Raw genomic sequence first — 17,264 nt, 5'->3', positions numbered from 1 at the left:
CCGTCAGATCCTCCATGCCACATTCTCCCTGGTGGGAATCTCAGAATCCGCACACGTTGCTGCTCCTATCCCAAATGACTGGCTCTCACTAATGTCCCTTCAGGCTATTCTCCAGCACTACCTCTCTAACAAACGCTTGGTTCTGCAACCTCTGGTCAACCATGTCCAGGCCAAATAATTCCAATAATTCCACAAAAAGAAAAGAACACAGTCGCCTTTCCTTAACTAAAGCTGTGCTGTTTTTGGGCCATGACTCTGCAAATAGCTACTTCAGTAGTTAGTGGTTGTCCCACCTGGCAATCTTAAGATGTGTGCCCTTACTGTAAGACCGTCTGGATAAGTAGCGGCTAAATTACCAAAATGGGAAGGTACATCATCAGTATTTCCTGATGCCATCTGTGTTCTAAAGCGTGTTGCTGCTGAGTCCTTGAGTTGTCCTTGAGTTAACTTTTCATAAGGTAGACCTTCAGTCTCAGAGCAGTTGTCAATGTCCAGACACTGGGGGAGAAAGACCCATAGAAGTAGTCCAGCCCGTAACAGCCACAGCACAGAAACGTGACCTGTTTACTCAAACCTGGCCCAGCTTTCTCATCGATGTTTGGCATTTCCATCACATAAATGCCATTTGGTTCGAGGAGCTTGATATATGAGGGAATAATAACCAGTCTCAGCTCGGCTATAGGGGTTGGCCTGTGACACAGCAGTATGTCTTAAAGGGGACCTTAGGGGCTTTTCTGTGATTAAACCATTTTCCTCCAGCTAGACTGTCTATTTACTACATTTCTCATCCGTTAGAAGAAAACAATAGAATAATAGATGTGCAGAAAATGATGACAAATGTCAGTCATGGGAGTTGAAAGACAACTTAAAACTGAAATTTGAGCAAGCATTTCTTGACGGTGAATGTTTTTATTTTTTCGAGATGACATTTATCTCGATGTGTCAGACAGATGTCTGTGCTTCCTGTAGATAAAAGCCTGGGCGTCCTTTGAGGTGCCCGTCTGGAAATCCAAAGTGACAGCCGAGCTAGATCAGACAACCGAGCATCCGCACGCAAATGAGCCGAAGGGACACTTAATGAATAGTAACACAACAGCCAATACTATCCCTGGCATGTTTTAATTCATGCTTCCTCTGTCCTCAGGTTTTACTAAATATGTCCATTTAAATGTGTTGCACTCATTTGTATTTCACAAACAGAATGTAGGTTCTGAGGAGTTTCAATTAATTCTGTTTTTTCTATTTTTCCAAATCCTTTTAAAGAACCACATGCAGTCAACATCTACACCCCCTGACAAAATGAGTGTCTCAGCGGTTTCTAAAACACATGCAAAGACAAGCTTACTTTCAAAATTGAAGAGATTAGTTTTATTAAAACATATTACTTTATATATAACCGTTGTTTCACACAAGAAAGCAGCAACAGATAAAATAAATAAAATAGCTTTTTAAATGTTTTTTTTTTTTAATTCATTTATTTACCATTATTTTACTAGGTAAGTCGACTAAGAACACATTCTCTCTTACAATCAGTGCCATGAAATCTTTAGTGATGACAGGTTCAGGACCATATACATGAAGCATAGATGGGAATTAGTTCTATCTGAAGTCTCAATAGTTCTGCCATCTTAACTGGGACCAGCTATGAAAAGTCAAGTCACTTAACACATAACATATTTTGTGCAGACTAACAACAACAAAAAACAAGACAAGCAAGTTTGGAATCATGTTTCATCAGTAATAGTTAAAGACATCCACCCAACAGAGATCACAGTTGGCAATTCATTGTAACATATTCTCATAAAATGAGAATATGTTAAGATTTAATTCATGATAAAGATTTTTATTTGTGATATCAAGAATAAAAGAAAATTATATAATAAATTCACATTTTTGTTTCCTTTCTTGTTCTTGAAGAAAATATTGAATTGCATTATAAGAATAAAGATCTTTAATGTCATAAAAAATTATACAAATGATGTATTAATTAATTATATCTCAAACCATCAATGTATCGCTAACCTGCAGTTATTCTAACGCACTTGTATTCCGAGTTAAGTGTTTAAAAATTAAAAAAAACATGACCCGAAACAATGTAACGTACAAGAAAATTGTTAATTTCAATATTGTGGAAGAAAATTAGCAGAGACAGTTATTTCTTCTTTTTTACAAAGAAGAACATGAGAATTAAACTGTCTGTTGATGTGAAATATTACAAATAAGAAATTTTTCCTAGGCACCTCTCATTAGTCTCAAGAGTAAATATTAGAAGCTATAGAATATTAGAAGCTATTGGAAGCTAGAGAATATTCACATAGATGCAGTCAGGTATCGAAATGTATGTTCTTTTTTTTCACAAATGAAAACACCAAACCAAATTTTTTCTAGCATCTTGTCCATTCTTCGTTCATCTTACTGTCTGAATGCTCTCGTTCATAGAGTCGGTGTCTTTCCTATATTTTGCTATTGTTTCTTTTCGTCTTGTCTTTTTGCATTGCTGGTCTTAAAGAAATTGTAATAATGCTCTGGAGAAATACAGCAATCCCTAAAATACAGCAATCCCTTTCAAGCAATGGAGGAATACGTAGCCTGACCTTCCTAATGTTGTTAATACACTGTTTCTGCTATTCCCCTAGCATACGCTAGAGGGAGGAATTTACCAAATTCTCCTTGAAGTCAAAAGTTCCTTTGCTGAGCATCTTTGACCTAACTCGGGTCAGAATACCCACTCCCCACAGAGGGGAGGGATGAAAATAGAGGGAAATGGGGAAAAGAAAGAGAGGGAGAGGAACAAGGTTCTCTATTTACTGCAATAATTAAAAGTATTCTGTGAGAAACAGAGTGTGACGCCCAATTTCACACTCAGATTGCTTAACTGTTTTGCCGTTGAGTGACTCAGACATCCCAAGAGTGAACCCTCTATGTCTTTTAGAAAAAAAATATTCTGCTGAGCAAAAGGTCACCAAAACATGTGCGTGCCCGCGTGTGCACACACATTCACACAGCCGAATACACTTTTAAACATTGCGCAAACTGGAAGGTTACACAGAGTCCACTTTATACCAGGTGCTTTGGTGCTTGAATTCAAGAGGGGGAAAATGATATCAATGTGTGAATTTAGGATTGAAGAAGTCCTACTGTATAGACAAGCATCCCAATTGGATATGAGAAGATCTGATTTGGGGTCAAATGACCAATGTGCACAAAAGTTTTAAAAAACATCAGAAAGTAGGCAATGCTTTTTGTAATGACAAGATCTAAATTCTCCCAAAAGTTAACTTGTCCTTTTGCAATGTTTGAGCTAGTAATCTATCCATATTTTTCTATAAGAAAATAAAAGTCACATTGCCACAAAATAAATAACACAACTTTTACTTTTCATCGGTCTCAAATTCATTTTTTATGCCGTTTACATTTTCAACAGAGTGATCCATGCAACGCTTCAAGTTTTTGCAAAAGGTTGCTGTCTTTTTAATTATATTATTACTTTAACCCATCTAAACATGACCATGCACATTTATTGTCTGAAGCCAAACTCCCAGAACTATTAATGGGGAACCTTGAACCATCAAAATAAAATCGAAGCTAGGATAAGCAGGTGGTTTATTGTAGGTACAGCGATGTAAAACTGTCCCCTGCACAATTTGACTGATATTCTCTAGAATTGTTTGGCATGTTCCACCATTACTTGTAAACGTAAAACAGTCAAAGCAGTAACATGTTGGGTCTTCACTGAATTCGAGGGACGTATCATTTTATTTTCGATGGGTAGAAAGGAAGTACACATTAGTTTCAGCAGAAAAGTTAGTAAACTGCCTATTTAATCAAAATCTCTTACATTAATGGGCAGCTTAGGTTCTTGCAGACCGATGCACTCAAATTATCTTAAACATTTGAGTCTGGATGTGCGTTGGTGATCATTACATCCATACAGCACTTGACATTAACATTTTGGCTCACCAGCCACTGTGTCCAGTGGTTTTCCAAAGTTACTAGCCACTCCAAAGTTACATTTTCACTAGCCACCATACATACAGTGAGAAGTATTTGAAACACTGACGATTTTGCAGGTTTTCCCACTTACCAAGCATGTAAAAGTCTGTAATTTTTAAAATCCAGAAAATCACATTGTATGATTTTTAAGTAATTAATTAGGATTTTATTGCATGACATAAGTATTTGACATATCAGAAAAGCAGAACTTAATATTTGGTACAGAAACCTTTGTTTGCAATTACAGAGATCATACGTTTCCTGTAGTTCCTGACCAGGTTTGCACACACTGCAGCAGGGATTTTCGCCCACACCTCCATACAGACCTTCTCCAGATCCTTCAGGTTTCTGGGCTGTCACTGGGCAATACGGACTTTCAGCTCCCTCCGAAGATTTTTTATTGGGTTCAGGTCTGGAGACTGGCTAGGGCACTCCAGGACCTTAAGATGCTTCTTATGGAGCCACTCCTTAGTTGCCCTGGCTGCAGGGGTGTAAAAAGTACAAAGTAGAAGTACTCGGCTGTGTTCACCAGTTTTGGGAAGTTCCTAAAGAAGGGTTAAATGACCATGTAAACAGAGTTCATAACTCATCAGAGTCCTTAATTGATAATTTACACTCTTCCTTTTTACTTAATTGATCACTAGTTAGTTTTGAACTCCCTTTACCTGGTTATTTAGATCTTAATTAGATACTTCCCAAAAGTGGTGAACACAGCCGAACCCAGTTGAGTACTTTTACTTTGTACTTTTTACACCTCTGCCTGGCTGTGTGTTTCGGGTCGTTGTCATGCTGGAAGACCCAGCCACGACCCATCTTCAATGGTCTTACTGAGGGAAGGAGGTTGTTGGCCAAGTTCTCGCGATACATGGCCCCATCCATCCTCCCCTCAATACTATGCAGTCGTCCTGTCCCCTTTGCAGAAAAGCCTCCATGCTTCACGGTTGGGATGGTGTTCTTCGGGTTGTACTCATCCTTCTTCTTCCTCCAAACACGGCGAGTGGAGTTAAGACCACATGACCTTCTCCCATTCCTCCTCTGGATCATCCAGATGGTCATTGGCAAACTTCAGACGGGCCTGGGCATACGCTGGCTTGAGCAGGGGGACCTTGCGTGCGCTGCAGGATTTTAATCCATGATGGTGCAGTGTGTTACTAATGGTTTTCTTTGAGACTACGGTCCCAGCTCTCTTCTGGTCATTGACCAGGTCTTGCTGTGTAGTTCTGGGCTGATGCCTCACCTTCCTCATGATCATTGATTCCCCACGAGGTGAGATCTTGCATGGAGCCCCAGACCGAGGGAGATTGACCGTCATCTTGAACTTCTTCCATTTTCTAATAATTGCGCCAACAGTTGTTGCCTTCTTACCAAGCAGCTTGCCTATTGTCCTGTAGCCCAGCCCAGCCTTGTGCAGGTCTACAATTTTATCCTTGATGTCTTTATACAGCTCTCTGGTCTTGGCCATTGTGGAGAGGTTGGAGTCTGTTTGATTGAGTGTGTGGACAGGTGTCTTTTCTACAGATAACGAGTTCAAACAGGTAATGAGTGGAGAACAGGAGGGCTTCTTAAAAAAAATAACAGGTCTGTGAGAGCTGGAATTATTACTGGTTGACAGGTGATCAAATACTTATGTCATGCAATAAAATGCTAATTAATTATAAAAAAATCACACAATGTGATTTTCTGGATATTTGTTTTAGATTCCGTCTCTCACAGTTGAAGTGTACCTATGATAAATTTACAGACCTCTACCTGCTTTGTAAGTAGGAAAACCTGCAAAATCTGCAGTGTATCAAATACTTGTTCTCCCCACTGTATATATATATATATATTGGCTAGTGACAATTAGGCAAAGGTGGTACCCCAACTATTGCACTCTACACTGTAAAACCTAATAACTTTTGTGGAAACGGATTACATCAAAATATGAATATTAAGTACTTAAAAATGTAAATGTATTGGAACTTAATAGTTAAGATTGTTTATATTTGTATTTCAAGTTTACTGTACATAAAATATAGAAGAAAATTTCCCAATATGCATTGCCCTTTAAATGAACTCTAGAGTTACCACCCATGACTGTATTTGTTTATGCCTGAGACATGATTATTGAACACATTTATTCCTTTTCTCAATTCCATGAATATTTAACATATTCATAAATCCTTATATTGTAGTCTTGTAAGCCCCCCACCACGAGCTTATGAACTGTTCATTTCAGATGCTGTCAAAATATGCTGTGAAACAGATGATTGAAATCCTAGCACAGTGGCTAGAAAGACATGTTTAAAGAACATTTATAAAAATTCTCAGATTTTCAAAATAAAAATTAACACCTCCGCTAAGATTTCTGGAAATCCTGGGAACTTCGGCAGAGTTTCGAAAGTTACCCACAAGGCATTGGCTTGCAATGGAATGCATAATTCCTATTGGAACCAGAAAGTCTGATACAAAGATGGACATTTTATGTCATTGTTACTATCATTTCAGTAGTGGGTGCAAAATATATGTTTGACTTAAGGATTGGATTACTTTAGACAAATGCATGTTTTGGATGTTTAATTAATCATCTTATTTGTTTTTATTTATTTTAATTTTGATGATTATCACTGACAACTAATGAAAACCCCAAATTCAGTATCTCCGAAAATTTGAATATTGTGAAAAGGTTCAATATTGAAGATACCTGGTACCACAATCTAATCAGCTAATCAACTCAAAACACCTGCAAAGGCCTTTACATGGTCTCCCATTCTAGTTCTGTAGGCAACACAATCATGGGGAAGACTGATGACTTGACAGCTGTCCTAAAGATGACCATTGACACCTTGCACAAGGAGGGCAAGACACAAAAGGTCATAGCTAAAGAGGCTGGCTGTTCACATAGCTCTGTGTCCAAGCACATTAATAGAGAGGCGAAGGAAAGGAAAAGATGTGGTAGAAAAAAGTGTACAAGCAATAGGGATAAACCTCACCCTGGAGAGGATTGTGAAACAAAACCCATTCAAAAATGTGGGGGAGATTCACAAAGAGTGGACTGCAGCTGGAGTCAGTGCTTCAAGAACCACCACGCACAGACATATGCAAGACAGGGGTTTCAGCTGTCGCATTCCTTGTGTCAAGCCACTCTTGAACAAGACACAGCGTCAGAAGCGTCTCGCCTGGGCTAAAGACTAAAACGACTGGACTGCTGCTGATTTATGTTCTCTGATTAAAGTACATTTTGCATTTCCTTTGGAAATCAAGGTCCCAGAGTCTGGAGGAAGAGAGTAGAGGCACAGAACTCACGTTGCTTGAAGTCCAGTGTAAAGTTTCCACAGTCAGTGATGATTTGGGGAGCCAAGTCATCTGCTTGTGTTGGTCCACTGTGTTTTCTGAGGTCCAAGGTCAATGCAGCCGTCTACCAGGAAGTTTTAGAGCACTTCATGCTTCCTGCTGCTGATCAACTTCATGGAGATGCAGATTTCATTTTCCAACAGGACTTGGCACCTGCACACAGTGCCAAAGCTACCAGTATCTGATTTAAGGACCATGGTATCCCTGTTCTTAATTGGCCAGCAAACTCGCCTGACCTTAACCCTATAGAAAATCTATGGGGTATTGTGAAGAGGAAGATGCGATACGCCAGACCCAACAATGCAGAATAGCTGAAGGACACTATCAAAGCAACCTAGGCCCTCATAACACCTGAGCAGTGCCACAGACTGATCGACTCCATGCCACGCCGCATTGCTGCAGTAATTCAGGTAAAAGGAGCCCCAACTAAGTATTGAGTGCTGTACATGCTCATACTTTTCATGTTCATACTTTTCAGTTGGCCAACAATCATTTTTTGTATTGGTCTTAAGTAATATTCTAATTTTCTGAGATACTGAATTTGGGATTTTCATTAGTTGTCAGTTATAATCATCACATTTAAAAGAAATAAACATTTGAAATATATCAATCTGTGTGTAATGAATGAATATAATATACAAGTTTCACTTTTGGAATGGAATTACTGAAATAAATCTACTTTTTGATGATATTCAAATTGTATGACCAGCACCTATATATACGCAATATATTAATTCTTAACATAGTCCTATTAGCATGTTATTTAAAATGAAATATGAACTCACTCATCAGCTATATAATGAATAGCAGTCAATATTATTGTTGTCTATTTTCGTTGTTATGCTATATTCATGCTAATCTAGACTTGCAAAAAACGAAACACGTAAATGTCACCAAATATTTTTCCTCCATCCTTGACTTGACGCCACATCGTTAATCTCCCCCTCTCTCGACTTCCTTCAGCTGTACTAGGCTCTGCTGCCGTCGCTGATCCAAAGTCTTCACGTTCATGTATTTATATTCTTAGTGACTTAAATATGTTAATCGTATATTTTTTTCACTGTATATTTATTATATAGCCCAATGTTTATGGTGTCAGTACATACTCTAATCTGATGATCTTTTCACCTGTCATCTTCATTTGTCCTCTAATTGTAGACTAGAAGTCACCTGAAAAGAAAAAAAAATATATGCGGATTGGATGTAGTTTTAAGGTTATTATGTTTTATTGAAATATTTTTACATGCTTGGGTGTAAAAGAAAACTAGGATCCACATGTATTTCCGACGTTACTCTTCTCTGGACCAGTGTGGCAGAGGTCTGGACCCGTGTGGCAGAGGTGGGGGACTCGAGTCACATGACTTGACTCGAGTCTGACTCGAGGCACAATTTTCAGGACTTGTGACTTGCTTGATTAAAGTATGAAAATGACTTGACTTGACTTTGACTTGAGAACAAGTTACTTGAGACTTGACTTGACTTGAAGTGGAAGACTCGACAATGACTTGAACTTATAATAAACAAACAGCAATAAAATGATTTTATATGTTGTGACATCAGCACCAATAATCAGCGTATGTGCCTTTAACGCTGCACAATTCAAACCGCGCCAAACATGGCAGACAGTAACGTTAGTCGAGCTCCACAAATAGTATCGTTTGGATACAAGGAATTTGAACTGGACCGTGTGAATAAAAAAAGATTTGCCAGATGCAAAATATGCAACAATGTCAAATTTCATTCGTTATCTTAAGAACCACAAGGAAAGGTAAGAAAATAATCTCTTTATATTCAGTTTCACTAAGATCTATAACGATTAAGTTACTAATGTATTGAATTAATCTTTTGTTTGTCATAATTTGGCCTTGGTTGCATATTATATATATATTTTTTTCTTGTTAGAAATGTGACCATTATCATTACTGAATACGTCTGGTAAATAGATGTAAGGGAATTTGACTATAACAGTGGCATAGCCTGAATTTTAATGTTGATGGGCATCTTAAAATGAGCGGGAATGTATATTATTACACGTAGGCTATAAGGTCTGTATTAAATGTGGGCATTTTCAAGTGTTTGTGGACTGCGTGTGGAAACTAAAAAGCATTGTGCTTACTCCATAACAGTTAACTTTACTGCATGAAAGGCTAACATGGAGGCGCCGATGGGATTACTAGCACCAAAACATTTTTTTTTTTTACTCATACAGACAAGAATAATTACAGCGTAATTACATATTAGGCAGTTTTTCAGTCACAATAATTAATTTATAAGGTTGTTATTATTAGCCCTTATTACATGGATTGGCTGAATACCAGTGCAGAATGCATGTTATTTCTTGATAACAGACCGTTGCCATGAAAAACAGCGCGTTGCTATGGACGCAGCAGGATTCTAACCAGAGACGGAACGGACTATTTTCTTTAGAGGAAGCAATACAATCGTTTTTAAATCAATAAATTCCTTTTGAAATCAATATTTTGTGTGAAATTATAGATTTATTTGGTAGGTAGCCATGTAATAAGCGGGATAAGGTATAGCGAGGCGGTTGTTATAGCGAATACAACCCCTTCAGGCTGATTCAAGATCTCTCCGCTTTGTCCCCCCAAAAAATTGTACCGCGGAGGAGAAAAATATTTGATTTTGAAATCGAGCTTCGCACCGAGCGCACGTCAGAAACAGAGGACAGTGTGTGTGTGTTCATCTCTTTAGTACTGTGACTTGACCTGACTTGAAACTTATAAGGACTCGACTTGACTTGCTTAGGGTGAACCCTTGACTTGACTTGACTTGCTTGATTTATCTGAACTGTGACTTGAGACTTGACTCGAGACTTGATGGTTAAGACTTGAGACTTGCTTGGACTTGACCATGTGTGACTTGTCCCCATCTCTGCCGTGTGGTCCTGTATGCAAGGTTGACAGATTTCATTGACAGTACGGCTGTTCTCCCACGCAAATTCATGTTTTACCATGCCAACAGACAGAGGCGGTGCGAAATTTTGGGAAGGCTGTCGCCTTTGAGTTTTGGAAAAATGGAAAAACCCTGTGTATAGATATGGAATGCCACCCGCCAAAAGTGGCTTGTAAGAGTGACTGCGTTACCTGCCACAGCCGAATTCCACCCGCATTTGGCAGGTGGCTGGGTGCCAATGTCGAGCCCTGCAGCCATACAAAAATAACAGTCGACTCCACGTGCAGAACCATAAAACAACTCCATTCAGTGGTCTTTGAAACAGGGTATCCCAAACTTTATTTTCCGTGTCAGAAGTGTACCATGTAGAGCAATCACAGTTAGTGTACTTTCTTCCTATTAGTTTGTGTGCAACACAAAGAAAAAAAACTATAAAGTCAAAGAAAGAAGACAAAATTATGATATTCTATCAATTATAATCAAACAAAATCAAGACAAAACAAATTGCAAACTAAACCCTGTAAGAGAGACAGCAAGGAAATCAAGAGGGTGTGTTTGAGAGAAAGCTGTAGGGAAGAAAGATCTAGAGAGCATGACATGGAATGCAAGGAGGTAAAAGAGAGAAAGTGAGAAATATTAGAACCCTGAAAAACTACTGTCCATCTGAGCAGTGGGGTTGTGGTGGCTGTGTAATCGAATGACACACCTATAGCAATGAAAGACAGACAGACGGACAGACGGACAGACCTTCATGTTAAGAATTAAGCCACCCTTCATGGAGAAATGACAGACTCAGATATCAAAGACCAAACACTGCTCAGCATGGAACGAAGAGAGCGACGATAGAGAGCCAAACAAGCATTGAAGCAAACTATACTTCTCCAAAAAGGCAATATTTGTCATTCTTGAGTTTGGCGAGGGTTTTTAAATAAATATGTATAATTCTCTAAGAAGTGGAGGTGGTAGACCTCTCTCTGGCAACACTGTACAGTATATACATATGATCTCCTCAATGACAAAATAGCCTTTGATGTACATAGTTCTCTTACACTGTCATATACTATAACCAGCCATGTCATTTTAAGCAAGCAGTGGTTTTTTTTGTACAAATACCCATGCAACTCCCCTAAGATGCGTAATTCTTTAAGTTCTCGCCCTTTTTCAACAACAGATATTGCCTTTTTTTTGTGTGCAAGATACCAAAGACATCATTCAACTTAAAAAATAACATCAGGTTCTGGTACAAGTTCGTGTAGGGGGGAGCGGGAGTGGGGAGAAAAAAACAAGTCCAAATCTATACAACATTCAAACCTCTGTCAACATCAACGAACGAATGGGATACTGCTTACTATTTACAGACATGTTATCATTCATGCACAGTGTGAACAAGTAGCACATTAACATTCCAAAATATGGACATGGCGTAGGGCAGAGGATACAGAGAGATGCTGCACATTCTAGGTGCAGACACACACCATAGCAAACACATGCTGGGCAGGAGAAGTCCTCTCGCCTCACTGCACCAGTACACAATGTATGGCTGTACTTCGTATTTTTTTTTGTTTTTATTATTCTAACTCTTTTTTTTTTTTATTTGTAGTTGGTTAACTTGATATTAGTGTTTTAGGATAGGTCTTTTTTTTTAGTATTTCATTGTCATAGTAAAGTTTTCAGGTCAGAGAAAGGTCATAAAATCACGTAACAGCAGGGTCATCATCAGCATATAAGCAATGTCATAAATGTCATTTAAAACATGGGAACCAGTGCAACGTTTTTCCTTAAATCCAAACCCCTCCACTGTCATCCTGCAAGGAGAGCTTCTTCACAGCTTGATGTCCTGCCTCCTTTACAATAAACCTCCGGCTACTCTACCACAAAGCCACACGCCAAACCATGGTAGAATAACCTTAACAGCCCTTCCAATGGTTGTTCGTTCGTGAACAAGTTCACTTCAGACCAGGTAAGGAGGGGTACAAACACACAACACATCCCCTAAGAGACGAACATTTCTCATTTTAAATTACTCATTGGAAATGTTCGGTAAAACAATAAATGCTTTTAGAACCGTAGAGGGACCTATTTGGTGTTGTTAAGAAATTTCGTTTTTTTTTTCGAAAACCAGTGACTATTCTGATTGAACCTTTACAGAAGCTTCCATTAGAAATAGTTGCCTTTGGCGAAAGAGGAGTAAACTGCACTTGGCTTCCGTGTACTAATTACTCTAATCTAGAACCTTTTGAGGGCTAAGATTCTGTGGTGAGAAACCACATGAAAATAAAAAAATATTGCCAGGTTCACGATTTTCCAAACCAGAATTGTAAGATTTCTTTCTTCAGTATGAAATAATAAAGTCTAAGATTATTTCTTTATTACGCTAAACATCAAGTATATTGTATAAAAGAAACTCATTAGGAAACTCAGGATATTCATCATCCCTTCAACATAAAAAAAAATAATCTATAGAAGGTGTAAATGCGGAGGGTCTTCCTCTTTCACACACTGATTGATTAGTCTGATTTGTCTAAATTGGATATGTATTAACAGTCTTGAATGTAAACCCCTACGTCTGGAGACTGGCAGTAAGTAAGGTGGATTAAAAAGATTGCATCATTAAGACAAAAGCCTTTTCCCTCAGAAAAGAAGAAATACCCAGCCATTGTATTTTCTATCCCAGCATTACTTTGAACGCCTGTAAAATGTCCCTTTAGGGCTACTGCATTATAAAAACTGTTTAATATAGAATCTGTATCCCATTCCAAAATGATTTTTTTAGGCAGTGAAGCTTTTAAAGGCAATTTCTGATTGAGCCAAAATCTATAGCATTTACCTTAAATTATAATCTCCATTAACATTGCCTTTAAACGCTACAACGCCTACATTTTCTCAATAAATCCAGGCCTCAGACTTCTGTCCACTATTACCAGGTTTTTATTGTAAAATACTGTTCGATTAAATATTTAACGTTGGATAATGACGATGTGCAGCTCAGCGGAGAAGAAGAGAAACGGGGGTTAGTGTAGTGGGTGGGTTTAGGAAAGGCCATGGGGTACGCTTCTGGATAGGGTCTTTTGGCTAGGGCTAGTGTTGAGTGTGAGTTTCGGATACGGGAAGAGGTACGTTACTGGTTAGGGTTAAGGATACGTTTAGGAAAGGCCAAGGGGTAGGTTACTTGTGTTATTGGTTAAAAATAGTCTGTAGAGCCCTTAAGATTTGGGATTGATACAAAGGACCAGTGGGAGTGGCTGCTGAATAGCTTGTGGTGAAATGGTATTGAGGAAAAGCGTAGTGTTGATGATACTACAATTGACTAAACTAGAAAATGTAATCATGTTTTGAAAATTATAATTTATGTTGAAATGAAGTTCACTGATAAACTTGTAATGCTGGCCATTTAGTCACAAAATGGCCTTAAAGGTAATAGTATGCTTAACATCTTGATATTTGTCTTTAACACAACCATCTACAGCAAGATAACAAACAGAGCAAACAGGTTCTACTTGGGTTCAGAACTGGCTAAGGTGGCAACTACAAAGGGTTAGAGGTGAAGGGCTTATCTAAATGTATCTAAATAAGTTATTTCCTCCTATGTCTTTTAATTACAGTGCTAAACAATATTTCATAGTTGTAGAAATTAAAATACAAACTTCCAAACTTCTGTCGTGGTTGAAACCATTCATTTTTTACGTTGCTGGCTGCTTGACTGCAAGGCCAGTTTGATTACCACAATATTGTGTGCAGAAAGAAATGTTTCAAGTGCTCAGCAAAGGCTGTTTGGGGAGCCTGTTTTGGTTCTACAAAGCTGTCCATTGATAACATTCAATAATCAATAGTCAATTACTTGTTTTAAACCTGTATCTTTGTCCCTACGCTGTCGCATACTAGACAGTTGCTATTTGGATCCTGCGTTAGTTGCCACTGAGCTGGAGTAGATAATATTAATCCTGTTGTACAAGCTAAGAGCAGCCAACAGGTCAAACGGACAACTAAAATGAGTCACTCAGGAAAAAACGAGCCATGACTACCAAGTCAGTAAGAATAGTTGTCCAATTGGTTTTTACAACTGCCCGTCCTAGTCACTGTTTGATTTTGAGTCTGAAAACAAGCGCATGGTGTTCTCTTCCTGTGTGGGCGCCCAGAACACTGTTTTTGTTTCAATAATGGCGTTGTTTTGGGGCGGACGTGCACAGGTAGCCTCCAAGTGATTGGTTTGACAGTCAGATGAAAAACATCCTGACTGGTTGTGTCATGCCACAATAAACGGTTATTCGTTTTTACCGTAAAAGAAAATTTACTATTAGGCCCGAAATAGAGAAGCCCCCCAAATGTCATGGCGTAATCAGCACTATAGAAGAGGCCTTCAACAGTATCTGTAATTTTTCACCTGCAGCATTTGCAAACAGCTATATCTTTTTATTTTGAATGGATCTTCATGCATATACATATCAATGATGATGGCGGGGGAATTAAAGGATTTCACTCAGATGTGTTGTTTTTAGTCAGAAACCAGCCACAGGCGTGGGACGATGCCGTTTCTGTAGGGTTGTTGAGTGGTAGGAGACATGTCAAACAGCTCCCTCTTCAGGATGGGAAAACAAACACACCCACCCACACACTGAACTGGCATTCTACAGACATCAGAGGGGTCTCTGTCCCTGCCTTGACAGGCCACTCCTCGCCTGAGGAACCAGTCCCATCCCTTAAGTACTAGACCATAGGGGCCATGGAGAGGGTGGATAGGCTGCGGGAGGAGGGGGTGGACAGGTCTTTCACTTCTTAAAAGGGGGGCAACGGGTGGAGTAGCGGGTTTGGGATCATTAACGACAAGAGGAAAAATGTTTTTTCAACCCTGCTGTTGCCTTCGTCTTGTCTCCCGACGGGCCTCGAGTCTGTTTAGAAGCCCTGGAAGTGACAGTAAGCCTCTAGCGATGAGAAGAGAATGTACAGCAGCCACAGGCTGACAAACAACATGGTGGTCAGTATCTTAGGAGTCCGCGGACCCCCCAGCTCGCCGCCGATCGAAGGCCGCCTCCGGTACATCAGCACGCCCACGCAGATGAAGGCGAAGATGGTGAAGAGGGTGACGGAGAAGGCCAGATTCCCGGGGTCCACCCTGAAGTCGTTGCCCTTGGAGTTGTGGAAGATGGCAGCGATGGACCAGGCCACGCCGATGCCCAGGAACACGTTGACAGCGTTGCTGCCCGTCACGTTGCCAATGGAGGCGTCAGCGTATTGGTCCTGGATGGCCGCCACCTTACTGGCAAAGGTGTCTGAGGGAAGGGGGGGAGGGGGGGGGGTGAAGAATGGGAAAAGGTTATTGGAGAAAGTGAACGAATGATGATGGGGAGTATGGGAAAGAGGGAGGGAGTGTGGGTGAAAGTTAAAAGACAAATCATAAAGGAAAAAAAAAAACTTTAATTCAAAGAATAGAGAACATTGGACAGCATGGTTTCATAAGACATAATTCAACATTACGTCGGCGAACTATAATTAGGGAGCAAAACTGGCACCATTACAGTGACAGGACCTCAGTCTCAGCAGAAATCTCCTGTCTGAGTCTCATTTCCCCCCAGACCTAAATCAATACCTGAGGCAAGCACAATCCTGGCTATAAATGACAGCCTATGTGACTGGATTTAGCTGGTCCGTTCTAGTAAGAAGAGCGGCAAGATGAGACATTTGTGCTAAGTTACAGTTACCTTGTCTGGAATACATTGAAATTCAGGTCAACCAGTGTAATTTTTAATAGGTCTTTCTTTAGAAAGTGACATGGCACTCATGTGTTGTTCCCCTTTCTGTCCCTCAGACCTTCCCAACTTCCCCTGTCCTTTTCATGGCATCCTTATCAGAGAAAGCCCCAGAGATGGTCTCTGGCCAAATAAGAAGTTAAAAAGAAGAGGGTATCGGTGGAGGAGAGAGAGACTAGGGGAGGAGAGAGACTGGAGAGGGAGGAGAGAGTGGGACGGGAGACAGTCTATAGATGACAGAGTGGAGAAAAAGCCAAATAGAGACACAAGTTGTGTTATTTTGGCTGTTTACCAAAATATTTTCAAGTTACAGTTAAATTATGAATATGGGCTTAAATGGCAGTTTGTCAGCTGTAATTTGAGGGTATTCACATCCAAATTGGAGAAAGGGTTCAGGAATTACAGCTCATTGATATGAAGGCCTCTGTTTTTCAAGGGACCAAAAGTAATTGGACAATTCACTCTAAAAGCTGTTTCATGGACAGGTGTGGGCTGTTCCTTCATTATTTCTTCATCATTTAAGCAGGTAAAAGGTCTGAAGCTCAAAGGAGCTCTCAATACAAGAGAAACTGGCCATCCTTACGCGGCAAAAAAATCTATCAAAGAGATAGCAGGAACATGAGGAGTGGCCAAATCAACAGTTTGGTACATTGAGAAAAAAACTGGTGAGCTCTGCAACACCAAAAGGCCTGGACGTCCATGGAAGACAACAGTGGTGGATGATCGTAGGATCCTTTCCATGGTAAAGAAAAACCCCTTCACAACATCCAGCCAAGTGAAGAACACTCTCCAGGAGGTAGGCATATCATTATCCAAGTCTACCATAAAGAGAAGACTTCACAAGAGCAAAAACAGAGGGTTCACCACAAAGTGCAAACCATTCATAAGCCTCAAGAATAGAAAGGCCAGATTAGACTTGTACATTTTCTGTTTGCTTCCATTCCACATTTAGAATTGCCATATGTAATTCATTTTTATTAATTGCACATCTATACATTCCACTTGTACATACATATTCTTAATACTTTTCTGCCCACCTCTATTTGCACTTCTGGTTAGACACAAACTGCATTTCATTGTACTGTACTTGTACTTGTTCAATCACAATAAAGTTGAATCTATTCTAATCTTGAATCTAATCTAATATTGATGATGTGACAGAAGACAGAGGCAGACAGATTCAGCCAAATTAGCAAAGTTGATTGGATGGCACTTCACTTTACAGATGAACAATGACTCATAACTTACTGTGAAAGCAACCCAGGAATTATTTAAGGCAAG

General features: G+C 39.5%; 1 protein-coding gene across 3 annotated transcripts in view; it reads right to left on the bottom strand.

Moving 5' to 3' along the window:
• Positions 1-10,551: 10,551 nt before the first annotated feature.
• Positions 10,552-17,264, bottom strand: part of slc8a1b (solute carrier family 8 member 1b) — a 132,223-nt gene continuing 125,510 nt past the window's right edge. For all 3 annotated transcript variants that reach the window (XM_010889118.5, XM_010889117.5, XM_020047599.3), the window contains exon 7: positions 10,552-15,506. In XM_010889118.5, the coding sequence (XP_010887420.2) occupies positions 15,130-15,506 (377 nt within the window). In that variant the 3' untranslated portion in view covers positions 10,552-15,129. The remainder of the gene's footprint in view (positions 15,507-17,264) is intronic.

Source organism: Esox lucius, chromosome 6 (assembly GCF_011004845.1).
Source record: "Esox lucius isolate fEsoLuc1 chromosome 6, fEsoLuc1.pri, whole genome shotgun sequence".
In the NCBI taxonomy this organism is placed as follows: domain Eukaryota; kingdom Metazoa; phylum Chordata; class Actinopteri; order Esociformes; family Esocidae; genus Esox; species Esox lucius.
The sequence above is the reverse complement of the archived record's forward strand: the minus strand, read 5'-3'. Positions and strand labels throughout refer to the sequence as shown.